At 58.1% G+C, this 13,296-nt stretch overlaps 1 protein-coding gene across 16 annotated transcripts in view; it reads left to right on the top strand.

The window, feature by feature from the left end:
* EP400 (E1A binding protein p400) overlaps positions 1-13,296 on the top strand; it is an 82,784-nt gene that overhangs the window by 66,737 nt on the left and 2,751 nt on the right. For 10 of the 16 annotated variants that reach the window (XM_053929043.2, XM_053929040.2, XM_053929042.2 and 7 more), the window contains 9 exons: positions 977-1,025; positions 1,096-1,205; positions 4,166-4,367; positions 4,489-4,655; positions 5,942-6,154; positions 6,445-6,640; positions 7,268-7,392; positions 8,597-8,743; positions 12,356-12,433. In XM_053929043.2, coding sequence (XP_053785018.1) covers positions 977-1,025; positions 1,096-1,205; positions 4,166-4,367; positions 4,489-4,655; positions 5,942-6,154; positions 6,445-6,640; positions 7,268-7,392; positions 8,597-8,743; positions 12,356-12,433 — 1,287 coding nt within the window. Of the gene's footprint in view, positions 1-976; positions 1,026-1,095; positions 1,206-4,165; positions 4,368-4,488; positions 4,656-5,941; positions 6,155-6,444; positions 6,641-7,267; positions 7,393-8,596; positions 8,833-12,355; positions 12,434-13,296 lie in introns of those variants that run through there. The other 6 variants (XM_053929041.2, XM_053929046.2, XM_053929034.2 and 3 more) reach the window with 4 other exon arrangements.

The following is a 13,296-nucleotide window of genomic DNA, read 5'->3' as shown; positions in this document are numbered from 1 at the left end:
TGCAGTGTCCAGGGCAGCAGACCTTCCTGTGGGGAGGTGGGGAGGCCTTTCTCTGGGGTGGGGCGGTGTCTTCTCTCCTCTGCCAGCTCTGTCCTCCAGAGCTCCTTGCAGCTGGGCGACTTCAGCAGCAGCTTGGGCATGGAAGGTGCCCGGGGAGTTTGGAATAAGATAGGGTCTGTGACCTGTAACTGAAGAAGTCACCCCTCCTCCTGGCCCTGCCCCACCTTTCCTCAAAGCAGCTGCACAGGTGCTCACGCCCACACGCCAGCCTTTGGCTCCTATTCGAGAAAAGCGGTGAAGCGCACAGGAAGGACAGGAGGCGGGCTTGTGATGTCCCACGCCCCGTGCCGTGCCCAAAGCGCCCTGATGTGCTGCCTCGCCGTGCGCACCCATGTGGCCCATGCTGAGACCACCCATGGGAAGAGTGCCCGGGACTGGGTCGGGGCTCCACTGCTCTGCACTGCCATCCAGGCATTGGGGAGGGTGTCCTGCAGGACCGACCAACCCCCTCATTTTCATTCCCGTCGCTGGAGTGGAGTTTTCTCATGTACCTGGGCAGTCTTATTCCTCATGCATTGAGAAAGGACACTCGCTGAAACCAGGGGTCTGTCCTGCTGGGACCGGCGGGGCCCTGGGAGAATGGGGTAGAGGGATCAGGAGGGGGCTCTCCACAGAGCCAGCCCCTGGGCCGTGGCCTGAGTGACAGGAGTCATTCTGGAAAGAATGAAAATCAGCAGCAGACATGAGCTCGGCAGCTGTGGGGTCAGGGTCAGTGTGGCCGGAGCACTGGTGATGGAGGGGTAGACACCGCAGTGAGGGAGGCATTGGGGACAGAGGGGCTGGAGCCGGCCTGTGTGGCCAGTGACCGTGGTCAGGAGCCTGGGTGTGATTCTTTGGAGGGTTCACCGTGCACACATGCGTGCGTTTGTGCGAGCATGGGAGCTTGACCTGGTCTTTAGATGGCTTTTCTCTTCAGCAGGCAGGAGCCATCAAAACGTCCGTTACAGGGACCAGCATGTCGGCAGGTAAGAGTCGGAGACACACAGCAGCAGCTTGGCTGCACGTGCGCTTGCCTCACGGACCCTCTCCCTGCAGGCACAGTGAGTGGCAATGTGATCGTCAACACCATCGCGGGCGTCCCTGCCGCCACCTTCCAGTCCATTAACAAGCGCCTTGCGTCGCCTGTGGCTCCTGGAGCCTTGACGGTGAGTCACCCCCGCTCCTGGCATGTGTAATGCATGCCGGGCCGAGGGCTCCCTGGAAGCCGTGTGTTTGCCTTTCAGAGAGGATGACCCTGGGTGCAAGTAGTGCTGGCCTAGCTCGAGTTTCAGCGGGCCACGTGGATGGGCAGGTGCTCAGGGGGGTTTCTGTGTTGTGCACAGTCTGTGGGTGCATGTGGGAACCTTCACGGCCACCACCCTCCTCTGCAGGATGCCATGGGGACAGCACCGATGGGGGTGCCCCTTGTGCCTGTGGAGGGCGTGGGAACACAGAGATGGCTGCTCTGGGGGATCACGTGGGGAGAGGGGCCATGGTGTGGCATGAGCATGGCCCACGCACATAGCTGGGAGGGGCGCAGGCCAGGCAGTGGAGCGGTGCTCTGTTTACGGGGTGTCTAGACCCAGGCATGGGAGCAGGGAGGGGCCAGACCTGGGCAGAGAGGCAGACGCTGAGCCACAAGACCACCATGTAAGGAACCAGCAGGAGCCAGAGCGATAACCCCCCAGAGGAGACTGGTGTCCAGCAAGACACCCCTCACGACAAGTCCCCTGCTTATCTGACACTTCACCGTGAAAAGCAAAAACGAACTGCTGGAATTCAGGAGTCCGAACGCACACCCGTTTCCAGTTCAGCCGCACACCCCAAGGCAGTGTGAGTGAGAAGGGACTGCTTCAGAGTCAGTGGCGCTTTGGTGAGCAGAACAACGTCCCTCTTGAGCCCTGAGAAGTGTCCTTGCACAAAGACGTGGCTGCAGGCGTCGGACAGTGTGGTGCAGGCAGAGGGGTGGACATACGGACCCTACGGTCGACAGAGACCAGAAAGACACCGTCACGCACAGCTGGCCTTCATCCAAAGTGCCGAAGGGACTCTGGGTGAAGGCTTGTCAGCAGGCTGTGACCTGTGGCTCACGCTGTCTACAAGAAGTCACTCAAAGAGGGTCACGGACCAGAAGGTGAAAGCCCCACTCCACACTTCTGGAAGACGCTGAGAATGTCTCCACCTCCTAGGCTGAGGCAGCCTAGGTTTCTTAGGACACCACAGCCTGTGGGTTACGAACTATATTGACATAAAAAAATCGTGAACTTTTGCTCTTTGAAACATATTTGTAGGATATATCAGATGAAGGATTGGTATTCAGATGGTACAAAGATTCTTTAGTCAATAAGAAAACAACTTTTAAAAATGCACAAGAGATAGTTACTCCACCAAAGAAGACACATGGATAGCAAGTGAGTGTGCAGCACACCCAGGGGGATGATGCCCGTTAGAACACGGGGACACACCAGCAGGCACCCGTGAGCGTGGCTTAGAAACGAAGCGCTGAGGCCTGGCAGAGTCGAGCGCTGGGAGAGGCGAGCAGCTGGGCTTCCCGTTGCTGACGGGAGGTGGGATCTTCCAGTGACTGTGCAATAGAGTCAGGTTATTTCTTACAAAAGTAAACCTGTGTTTGCCTGACAACCTAGCAGTTCCACTTCTTGGTTTCTCTCAAGAGAAATGTTTACACAAAAAACCTGACCAGAATGTGGATAGTGGCTTCACCCATAATTAGGAAAAACGGGAACAACCAAACTGTGCTTTAGCGGGCCTATTGAAGAAGACCTATTTCTGTGTGTGATGTCCTAAAAGATACAGTGATTCATCCCCAGAGTGTTTTTCGAGCACCTCTTGCAGACACTCATCCCGGGGCTGTGGATGTAGAAGCACAACGGAGGCGCAGGGCACGCTGGCACTGGGCCCTCCCGCCCGCCTGAGCCTGGGACAGCGCAGCTGCAGACAGCAGGGAAGGCTTTCTGCAGAGGCAGAAACAGACAGCAGAGAGTGGGCAGACCCTCTAGACTCAGGATAGTGGGATTGCTGAGTATAGATTATGAAACAATTATACTTGCTGATTTACAGAAGTAAAGGAAGGCTGAGAATGTCTCTAAAAACCAGGCAACTATGTTTAAGAAAACACAGGGAACTGCTGGAAGTGAGAAACGGTTACTGACGTTGGAAAAAGACAGCCTGGTCGTGGCGCACTGCCAGCTGACACACGGACAGCAGGACACAGTGTGCGGGCGACTGAGGGAAAGGTCGACATCGCGCACGGTGGGGGGGTGAGCAGGGGCAGGGGTGCCACGAGCTCTGGAGTCTCTGTGCTGTTCACAAAAAGTGTGGGTCATTGATCAGACTCTAGTAAGTATTCGTGATGTGGCTTTTAGGCGAGACGCCAAAAGGATAAAAACAGCGTAACTTCCAAACTCAGGAGGGAAAAATAGGAGGAGGGAAAAACCTGAATGAAGGCAAGAAAGGAGATGAAAAGAAACATGAGCGATGGGTGAGAGGCACAGACCAAGGTGCTCGATTTAGACCTGAACATGTAAGTAAGGAGACGGAGGGAGCAGCCTAGGAGCACGCGGTGCGGCGACCGTCTGCAGCAGGGGCGAGCAGGGTGCGTGACACATTCAAGGGCATCAGACATGGGGTCGGACTCGGCACTGGACAGAGGGCGTGAGGCATGAGGCTGCCCTGTCTTCTCCGTGAGTCCAGGTGCAGAGCTGCAGGCCCTGTGCACAGGAAGGAGGGTCCGTGCTGTGCCTTCCATGCCCGACTGGGGTGATGATGATGCAGAGTTAGTGCCTGGGACTGCGCGTTTTGGGGGATTAAACACTGGCATCCAGAGGATGGTCAGGCCCCAACAGGTCTATCGCGTGAGGACAGAGGGACGGGGCTGTGTTGTCGAGTGGGCGTGGGAAGGCTGGCGTCGGCCACTGCTCGTTCCTTGTGTGACGGAGTGACCTGCTCTGTTGCTCACGGCCTGCGCCTTGAATTGACAACATTTCTAGTAGGTTCTTCACTCCCTTGGGTTTGGAGTTGGGTGTCCTTTTCATCCAGTGATGGTGAAAAGCCTTGAAGGGTATTTCAGAGTCACTGATAGGTCTTCACCTTGCCTTTCCATTTCCAGACCTCTGGAGGCTCGGCACCTGCCCAGGTGGTCCACACCCAGCCTCGAGCAGTTGGCTCCCCGGCCGCTTCTGACCTAGTGTCCCTGGCACCGACGCAGGGTGTCAGAGCGGTCACCTCTGTGACAGCCTCGGCCGTGGTCACGACCAGCCTGACTGCAGTGCAGACCCCGACCCGGTCTTTGGTGACCCAGGTGTCCCAAGGCAAGTATGGTTTGGTTTCCTAGAGTCCACCCCACCCTGGAAGACAGGACTCAGTCAGTCTTGGGTGGTGGTGGGGGAGAAGACCCGTGTCCACGTGCCCCTAACGAAACAACTTCTGTAGCAACAGGGGTTCAGCTCCCAGGGAAGACCCTCACGCCTGCGCACTTCCAGCTCCTCCGGCAGCAGCAGCAGCCGCCACCGCCGCCGCCCTCCCAGGCACAGGTCCCGCAGCTCCAGGGCCAGGCCCAGTCGCCTGCACAGATCAAAGCTGTCAGCAAGCTGACGCCGGTGAGCGCCCCCTAGGGAACCGTGGGCAGCGAGTGCCCTGTCTGTGGGCACGGCTGTGTGTCCTGTCGCCCTAGGTGTGTCCTGCAGACGCTGCACAAGTCCGGGGGCGGAACGTGTGTGGGTGTCGCCTTTAAAAACATTTGTTGACATTTTTAAGCACTCTGGAGGCCTCAGCCCCAGTTCCCAGCGATCTTCCCACCTGCTTTCACTGGGTTGCAGTCCACCCAGAGGACGTGCCCGGAAATGTGGTCCCCAGGCTGGGGGCCAGGGCAGTGAGGACGGGTTGACTCGGGGCTGCTTCTTGGGCAGCATCGCTGCTCACAGGCGTCGCCTGAGTGCGGTGTCCTGGTTTTGCCATCTGCACACCTGTGCTGACTTGTGTGTAGACACATTCATGGTGAACAGAAACACTGTATTCCTGCCATCCATGGAGAAGCGCGAACACGGGGCACAGGAAGTAACCAGAGAGTGCGCAGTAAAAATTCCAGCCACAGCTGCAGGCTCAGTGGCCACAGGTGGCTGTGGTGTCAGCACGGACGGCTCAGCTCTAGCCTGAGCTGTCAACTACAGGGAGCTCTGCTCCATGGTACTGGAGGAGTGCCAGGCCCGCAGAAGCGGTCGGCAGGGCTGGGGTCACACCCAGGTAGCCCCTCCTCTGGCTGTCCTGCCCCTCCCACTGCCACAGCCGGTGCCAGTGCCCTCTCGCCCCACACTGCTGCCCCGAGCCTGCCCCTCCTGCCTGCTGCCTCCCTTCTCCTCTGCCTGGTCACTCTATTCACTCTCAGCAGTGGTCATGAACAGCTCCCGGAGGGGGCTTTTTTAGATTTGTTTTTCCCCTAAAAATACATTTTGAGCTATTGTTATATTTTAACATTTTGACTTAAAGACAAAGTTTATTAATGAAACCTTTATTTGCAGACAGTTGGACTACGTAAGTGATTGAGAGTTAATGGACATCTCAGCATTTTAAAACTTAAGGAGGGACCATAATTTTAAGATCTAATTTTGATGGTGCAACGGATTCGAATTGACTTGTTTGTGAGTGGCGACAGCCTGGACGTTTTGCTATGAGCTCATTAAATGGTCAGCATCACTGTTTCCAGTTTTTACCCATGACCTGCTGACTTTGATACGGAGTGTTTAAAAACTGACGGAGAGGCCTTGCAGGGAGGTTTGCGCCCTGCGTATTAGCAGCGGGTCACTTTGGTAGAACGGGAATGGGAAACCAGGACAGACAGTATGGATACAGTTCACACTGATGAAAACCTACTTTTTCTGGGTTTTAGGAACACCTGATCAAAATGCAGAAGCAGAAACTGCAGCTGCCCCCGCAGGGCCCCCCGCCACAGGCCCCGCCGGGCCCCCCGCCGCCCCCTGCACAGGTGCAGCCCTCACCACCCGCACAGCAGCAGAGCCCCCAGCTCACCACCGTCACGGCCTCCAGGCCCGGAGCCCTGCTCACGGGCACCACTGTGGCCAACCTGCAGGTGGCCCGGCTCGTAAGTCCCCCGTGGTCTGCTTTCCCAAAGCACATGACTTTGTGCAAACGATGTGAGCGCTGTGTGACCCGTTAGCTCGAAGGGCTTGCCAAACCCCGTTCCCTGCATTTGGGGGTGGCGGGTTGGGCAGCGGCGGTCAGCCTCCAGTGAGACATCTGCCTTTGGCTGACCGCCACTTTCCACCCTTGTGAGCCTTGTCCATGTCTCACTGCTTGACCACGTCTGGGGAGATGTTTGCAGACACCTGGCGTGCTGAGTCCCTGGACTCCCTTTCTTTCCTCTGTGTTCAGACACGTGTCCCCACGTCGCAGCTACAGACACAAGGCCAGATGCAGGCTCAGGCGCCCCCGCCGGCGCAGGTAGCCCTGGCGAAGCCTCCGGTGGTGTCCGTGCCCGCAGCCGTGGTCTCCTCGCCGGGCGTCACGACCTTGCCCATGAATGTCGCTGGGATCAGTGTGGCCATCGGGCAGCCGCAGAAAGCCACAGGTGCCTGTCACACCTGCTGGAGCCTGCCTGGGCTGACCAGCCGCCTCTAGCAGGAGGAGCCCTGCTGGCCCCCCATCAGACACCCGTTTTGAGAGCGCTGCAGCACACATCAGCCGAGCATCTTGCAGCTTCCCAAGTGCACATTTTGACCCTCAGTTTAACCATTAACACACGGTGCTTCCCATCCCTTTACCTCAGTGATTTTCAACCAGTGTGCCGCCAAAGTTGTTAGAACATGCAACACCTTACTATTAGGGGCATTGACCTCTTTTCCCTTAGGTGTCAAAAAAAAAGACAACAGCCAACACAATAGCCATCCAGTGTAAATGAATCAAAATTATACCGATTTTCTGTCAGGTCAGCAGAAAACACGTTTTTGGTATGCTGCAGAATCTTAGTGATTAGTGGGTGGGCCACGGGATGGACCCGTGTGACAATTGCTGCTTCATCTGCATGTCCTTGTGGGCCCAGGGATATCGTGTGTGTGGGGGAGAGATGGCTTTGTGTCTCGGCAAGTCTCGGGGTGCAGTTTCCTGCAGAGGGCAGACCGAACTACCCCGTGACTCGGGGACATGCAGGGAACCGTGAGACCTGGCGCGTGACTCACCCCCATGACGGTGTTGGCAGGACAGACCGTCGTGGCCCAGCCCGTGCACGTGCAGCAGCTGCTGAAGCTGAAGCAGCAGGCCGCGCAGCAGCAGAAGGCCGTCCAGCCGCAGGCTGCCCCAGGCCCAGCTGCCGTCCAGCAGAAGGTACTGGGTTCTGGGGTGGGCAGGGGTCCCAGGTCATCCTGTCCTCACTCTGAGCCAGGCCCACACTAGGCCCCTGGTGCACCGAGCATGAGAGGGCTCTGCCTGGGCCCTGCCTCGCCGCCCGGCACCCACACTCCCGAGACCAGGGCCCGGAGGGGGCGTGTTGTGGGGTAGGGAGCTGCGTTCACAGAGGGCTCGTGGGGAGCATTGAGGGCGTGTAGGCTGTGGGCTGGTGAGGGGCCAGAGGGTTTGGGGAAGCAGGTATAGCTCCAAGTGTGTGCCCACCTGGGCCGCTGGAGCACAAGGCAGACCGGCAGATGGGGGCCTGTCCTGGGTGTGTGACGTGAGGGAGGACTATCAGTGTCCCAGGGGCTCAGAATCTGAGGAGAGGCAGCTCTGAACTGATTCCGGTCCCCAAACGAGGTCCTTCCCGGCAGGCTGGCCTGCGGGGCGTGTGCCTTGCAGGCACTGCGCTGACGTCCACCTCCAGAAGGGGCCTTCTCGCCTGCGGTGGGCAGTTCGGAGAAGGGAACACCTCTTGGCCCCTCCCAGTCCTTGTCAGCAGCCCTGTGGGGCAGCCTTGTGGGAGCAGGTGCAGGGTGGTTGGCCGGTGCCAGGCGACGCCGAGACAGGCTAGCAGGTGGTGCCTGAGCGGTCACGTCCACTGAGCTCATGTCCCAAAACGAAAGAGAAAGGCTTTGGCCAGAGCGTGGGTCTGTGAGTTAACGTGAGCTGAGAGAAAACTCCTGAGGCATTAGAAAGTGCTTGTGTGTGGCCACGGCTCTGTGAGCCGGGTGGGGAGCTGTGAGTGCTCAGCCTTCTGAGGGGCAGTTAAAGGTTTCTGGCAGAGAAGCCGGAAATCAGGCCAGACATGCGGAGCCTGCACGCCGGGTGCTCCTCCTCAGGCTGATCTCAGGGTGCACGCCACACTCGCACGGTCCGACCTCGGGGATTGCGTGCGTGTGTCTGCTACGTTGCGGTCACGTTCGCTCATGCGGTGGGCACGTAAAGAAGGGTCCCTGCCCCAAACGTGAGGGCACTTCGGGAGGAGAAGCCGCTGATGTGGGGGCTGGGCACACCAGTGGGGTGCTGCAGGGACAGGGCAGAGAGCGGGCAGCACGGGGTGGTCACACTGCAGGGGGGGGCACCAGAGCCCACAGAGCAGGGCCCGGTGGCTCTGACCCTGGACGGTCTCTCTCTTCAGATCGCCGCGCAGCAGATTGCCGCTCAGGGCCAGCCCCAGAAGGTCACCTATGCCACCCAGCCCGCCCTTAAAACCCAGTTTCTCACCACACCCATCTCCCAGGCTCAGAAACTGGCTGGGACTCAGCAGGTGCAGACCCAGATCCAGGTGAGCGTGAACCAGCGCAAGGGCCGGATGGCAGACCCCACAGGCACCCAGGACCGCAGCGGCCAGCACGCAGGCTCCAGACAGTAAAGGTGGGCGGGCGCCATGAGGAGAGTTCAGAGAGCGTCGCGGGCCCTGCCCTTCTCCTGCAGTGGCGGCTGGTCCCCTGGCAGCCCTCGCTGGCTTTGCAGTCTGCAGGAGCGCCTATGGCCTGGGCACGCTCAGACCGCACTGCGGTGGTGCCCCTAGGGGTCAGCGGTCGTCTCCTGCTTGGTGAACCAACGGTGTGTGAGGTGTGTGAGTGCTGCATGGCTGCCTGGGAGTGGATCCCACAGTCTTTTGTGGTGTACGGGACGGCGCTCCAGCCTGGCCGCCAGGACAGGCGGCCACGTCCTCTTTTTCCTTCCTCCCCCTTCTTTCTGGCTGTTGTACTGGGGAGGCCACAGGACCACGTCTGAGGTGCGCAGACGGAAGGAGCAGCCGTGTCGCTGTTCCTGTGGTCGGTTTTCAAACCGCCCTTCAGTGGGGTGGGAGAGTTCCCTTCTTGTCCAGGCACTGGAAGCACGCATCCTTGTGGTCTGCCTACGCTCCGTCCCCTGTAAGCTCCCGGTGCGGAGGCTCCAGAGTCCAACCTGCAGCCAATGGCCATCCCCGTTCCAGATTCTTGACTCTAGCTGCCTTGGGACAGGTCCCCCAAAACCTCACAGGCACCTCAACCTCACCTGTGCACACCTGAACTCTCCTCCAGCTCCAGAACGGTGGTTCTGTTCTGCTGGCCTTCGGCCTCACCTGGGCCGAGCCCACGGGCACATTCCGCCCGTCTGTCTCACACCCCAGACCCTCCCGCCAGCAATGCTGTGGGGAGGGTGTTGGAACTCGCTTTATGGCGGTGGTGGGGCACACTTGTCAGAGCATTTCGTGATTGCTAGGCCAAGGGTCTCGTTCGTGTGGCTTAGTCTTCAGTGTTCTTACCAGTTACTGAGGGGCGTGTGCTAAAGTCTCCCGTCCTGGTTGTGGAGTTCTGTCTGTCTTTGCTTTTTCTGTCACAGGCTTTTATGTGCACTGTTAACTGCGAGTGAACTTTCGGTGTCACCCCTCTGAAGAGGCCCCGTCATCACCAGTTCCCTTGGGTCCTGAAGCCCATTCTGCCCCATATGGAGACCTCCGCCTCTCTGGCGGAGTCCCTGGTGTCTCCCCTCTCTGCCCCCTTCCTTCCTGTGCTCTGTGTCTGCTCTGAGCGGGCCTCCAGAAGTCGTCACGGTGACACGGCCGCCAATCTGTTGTCACCCAGTCCCCAGTTTGGTCTTTGGCCTGAAAGGCGCTCACTCACCTTTACGGTGGGGCCGACGTAGGTAGGCTCACCTTCTGTGTGGTTTGGGGTTTTGGTGGTTCTGTTTTCCCCTCTCCGTCCTTTCTCACCTTCTCTCGCGTTACTTGTGTATTTACTTTTCGTCATCTCTCTGCTAGTGTGACAGTTAGATGTTCTCTTTCTGACACGTGACTGCCTGTGGAGAGTCTGCGGCAGACCACTGCCTCTCCTGTGCTCAGGAGGGCAGGCCTGTCGCCTCATAGCCGCTACCCCTCAGCAGAAGCACTCCTGTCCCTCTCCCTCTGACTCGCCAAGTGAGATCCCGTTCGTTCTGCTCGAAGTGCGCCCTTTGCAGTTTCTAGGAGTGTTTGGAATTCCTGCGTTCTACTCTTCTTCCTGAAAGAGACTTGCTCGGCGTGGAATTGCTGATCTGCCTGTGTCCTCAGTACCTTAATGAGAGTCCCTGCTTCCTGGCTCTTTCGCTGTTGGTGAAAAGTCACGTGTCCGTCCAGGGTGCTGCTGCTTTGAAGGCTATCGTTAGCCCTGTTCCTTTCGAGAACTGGGCTGTCTTTGGTGTTCTGCAACAGCCTTGCTGGGGCTGTGGATCTTTGGAGCCCGGACAGTGACCTCCCTTGTTGGTTTAGGAAGCAGGCAGCTACTCCGCCTTCAGGTGTTGGCTCTGCCGGCTTTCCCGCCCTTCAGGCATCCTCACGTTTTTCTGTTTCCTGTTAACCTCACTCAGCTGTATCCTGAGGAGCGTCCTTGAATCCACCTTCCACGTCTGGTCTGCTGCGAAGCTGCTCTGTTGAATTTTTATTTTGGTTAATATGTAATTTTTACTCTTAGAAGTTCTGCTTGTTCGGTCTCTGTAGCTCAGGCTGCATCGACAGAGCACTCTGCTTTGTGTGTGTCCGACCGTTTCTCCACTGAACGTGCTGGTGCCTGTGATTTCACTTGTTTTCTGCTGTTCCCCCTGCAGGAGCTGCGTTTCTTTGTCTTTGCAGTGACTGTTTTCCTGTGAGCCAGCTTTCCTTGGAGCTCTGGCAGCAGGGTGCTTTGTGGTCTGGGCTCCTGCAGTTACCGTCGGGACCACGTCCGCTGTGGATTGTGGGTTTGTTGGCTTTCAGGTGACATTGATGTGGTCTCTAAGCCTGTGTCTCCTGTCCCCAGCACCAAGCCCTAAGAGGTGATTTCCTCACAGACCCCTTTGGGTGATGGAGTCACAGCTGCAGGGGGTGGCGTGCGGCCCTCCGGAGAGTGAGTCTGGACTTGGCCTTTTGTCAGCACCTGTCAGGGACCGAGAGCAGCAGCGCAAGGCCACCCTCTCAGCCTGTGCACTCAGGGCAACAGCTGCTCCTCGCCTCTGCTCCCTGCGCGGGGTCCTGGCCTTGCTGAGGTTCCGGCGCTGGGCATTCCTTTCTCTCTGCAAGCTTATGGGTGCCTGTAAGGCATCACCTTCGTCTGTCTGCGGCCTCTCAGTCCTGGCCCGCACTCGCCAGCTGAGCCAGCCTCTGACCCAGCGCAGCGCAGACGCAGTACTGCAGAGGCCGGGGCCGGGCCCTTCCCGTGTCTGCGAGCGCTGGGTGTGGTCCTGTGCGTCGAATTACAACGCACCAGTAAGCGCCTCCTGCCTCCGCTTTTGTCATGAGAACTGATGTTTACTTGGAGCTTTGTCATTTTCACACTTTCTCCAGAATTTTCATCCCTGTTCTACAAGTTAGTGCCCTGGGGGAAAGGGAACATCAGGGCCTGCAGCTGCTGCCCTGGGAGCCCGTGTGGCTTCTCCAGGCCAGCACCCCAACAGCCCTGGCCGCACACAGGTGGCAAAAAGCTTCGTTCTGTAAATAGGAGGCAGCACTCGGTCATGGTCAAGGAAAGTGGTCTCGATGACCACTTCGCAACCCTGGCACATCTCTGGGCTGGAGCAGAATCCCTTCACCCGTGGGGCACCCTCCTGCAACGTCGCCCAGACTTGAAAAAGAGGCTCTCTTGAAATGCTAAAATATTTTATTCCATTCTCAATTTAATTTTTTCACATAAACTTGGAGCAGTTTTTAGTAAATGAAAATATTTGGCTCTGTGAAGTCTCGGACCAAAAATGAGTATCAAATCACACGCGACTGCAGGGTAAGAAGATGGGCAGGACTCGGCGTGAAGGCCCCTGGGGCGCTCGCCGGAGGACGGCGCTCTCCCGCCATCCGGCCACTGCGCTCCTGCTTTGAGAAAGAAGGAGAGCGAGGGAGGAGAGTGCCCCTTGTGCCCGCTTCTTCTGAGTCCTGCATTTGGCTCTCTCTGTTTTGTCAAAGGTCGCAAAACTCCCTCCAGTTGTGCAGCAGCAGACACCTGTGGCCGGCATCCCGCAGGTTGCCTCCGCTTCCCAGCAGGTGGGTGCAGACAGGCAGCACGTGGGCTTCTCGGGGACCTTCACGTTTCCCAGGTTGAAAGTCCTGGTTTTCTTCCAGAGGAGGTGGAATGTGAATCACTAGAGAATCACCTGAGATGTTCGTAACACAGAAGAAAGTGAGCAAACTCCGTACCCCACGTGCCAAGGGGGCGCGTTGCTGGGACCGGAGCTTCCGCGGTCGTGTTGGGCTGTCCTGCGGGGCCGAAAGGGAACTGGGAGTGTGAGTGCCGGGGTGGCCAGGGCCGACCTCCGGACAGGCCTGCCACCGCTCTGTTGGCTGCTGCGCAGTGTGGCCGCAGAAAAGCAGTGCTTCACACATCGCCGTTTTCAGAACCACACTGGCACGTGGACCTCAAGAAACCAAAAACAGTTGACCCTTAACAGCGTAGGGTTTAGGGGTGCCCACCCCCAAGCAGCCGAAAATCTGCGTGTGACTGAAGATTTCACACAGGAAAGCCACATACGTGCGTTCCCAACCCCTGGCTGTCGACCCTTGAACAACGCAGGTTCGAGCTGTGCGGGCCCCGCTGCTCTCAGAGCCCACACGCACGTTCAGGCCGCGTTGTCCCAGGGACAGCTGTAGCAGCGAAGGCTGAAGGCCCTCCACCGCCAGCCCCCAGGCCCAGCTCTCGCCTTCTTCCCAGAGGCCTCCAGTTCTAGCCCAGAGGCAACAACCATTTCATTTGCTCCTTTAGTCAGGGTAGAAACCAGAAGCCGTATTCCGACACGTCAGGCAGTTTTCACGTTTCATAAAAGAATCCGTGCTGATCGGGTTTCTGAAGCCCCCCGCTCACCCCCAACAGTGTTGACACCGTCGTGTCATGGGACCCGCGTTTTCTAGGT

Source organism: Desmodus rotundus, chromosome 7, assembly GCF_022682495.2.
Source record: "Desmodus rotundus isolate HL8 chromosome 7, HLdesRot8A.1, whole genome shotgun sequence".
NCBI lineage: Eukaryota > Metazoa > Chordata > Mammalia > Chiroptera > Phyllostomidae > Desmodus > Desmodus rotundus.
This window is presented reverse-complemented; position numbering and strand designations above follow the sequence as displayed.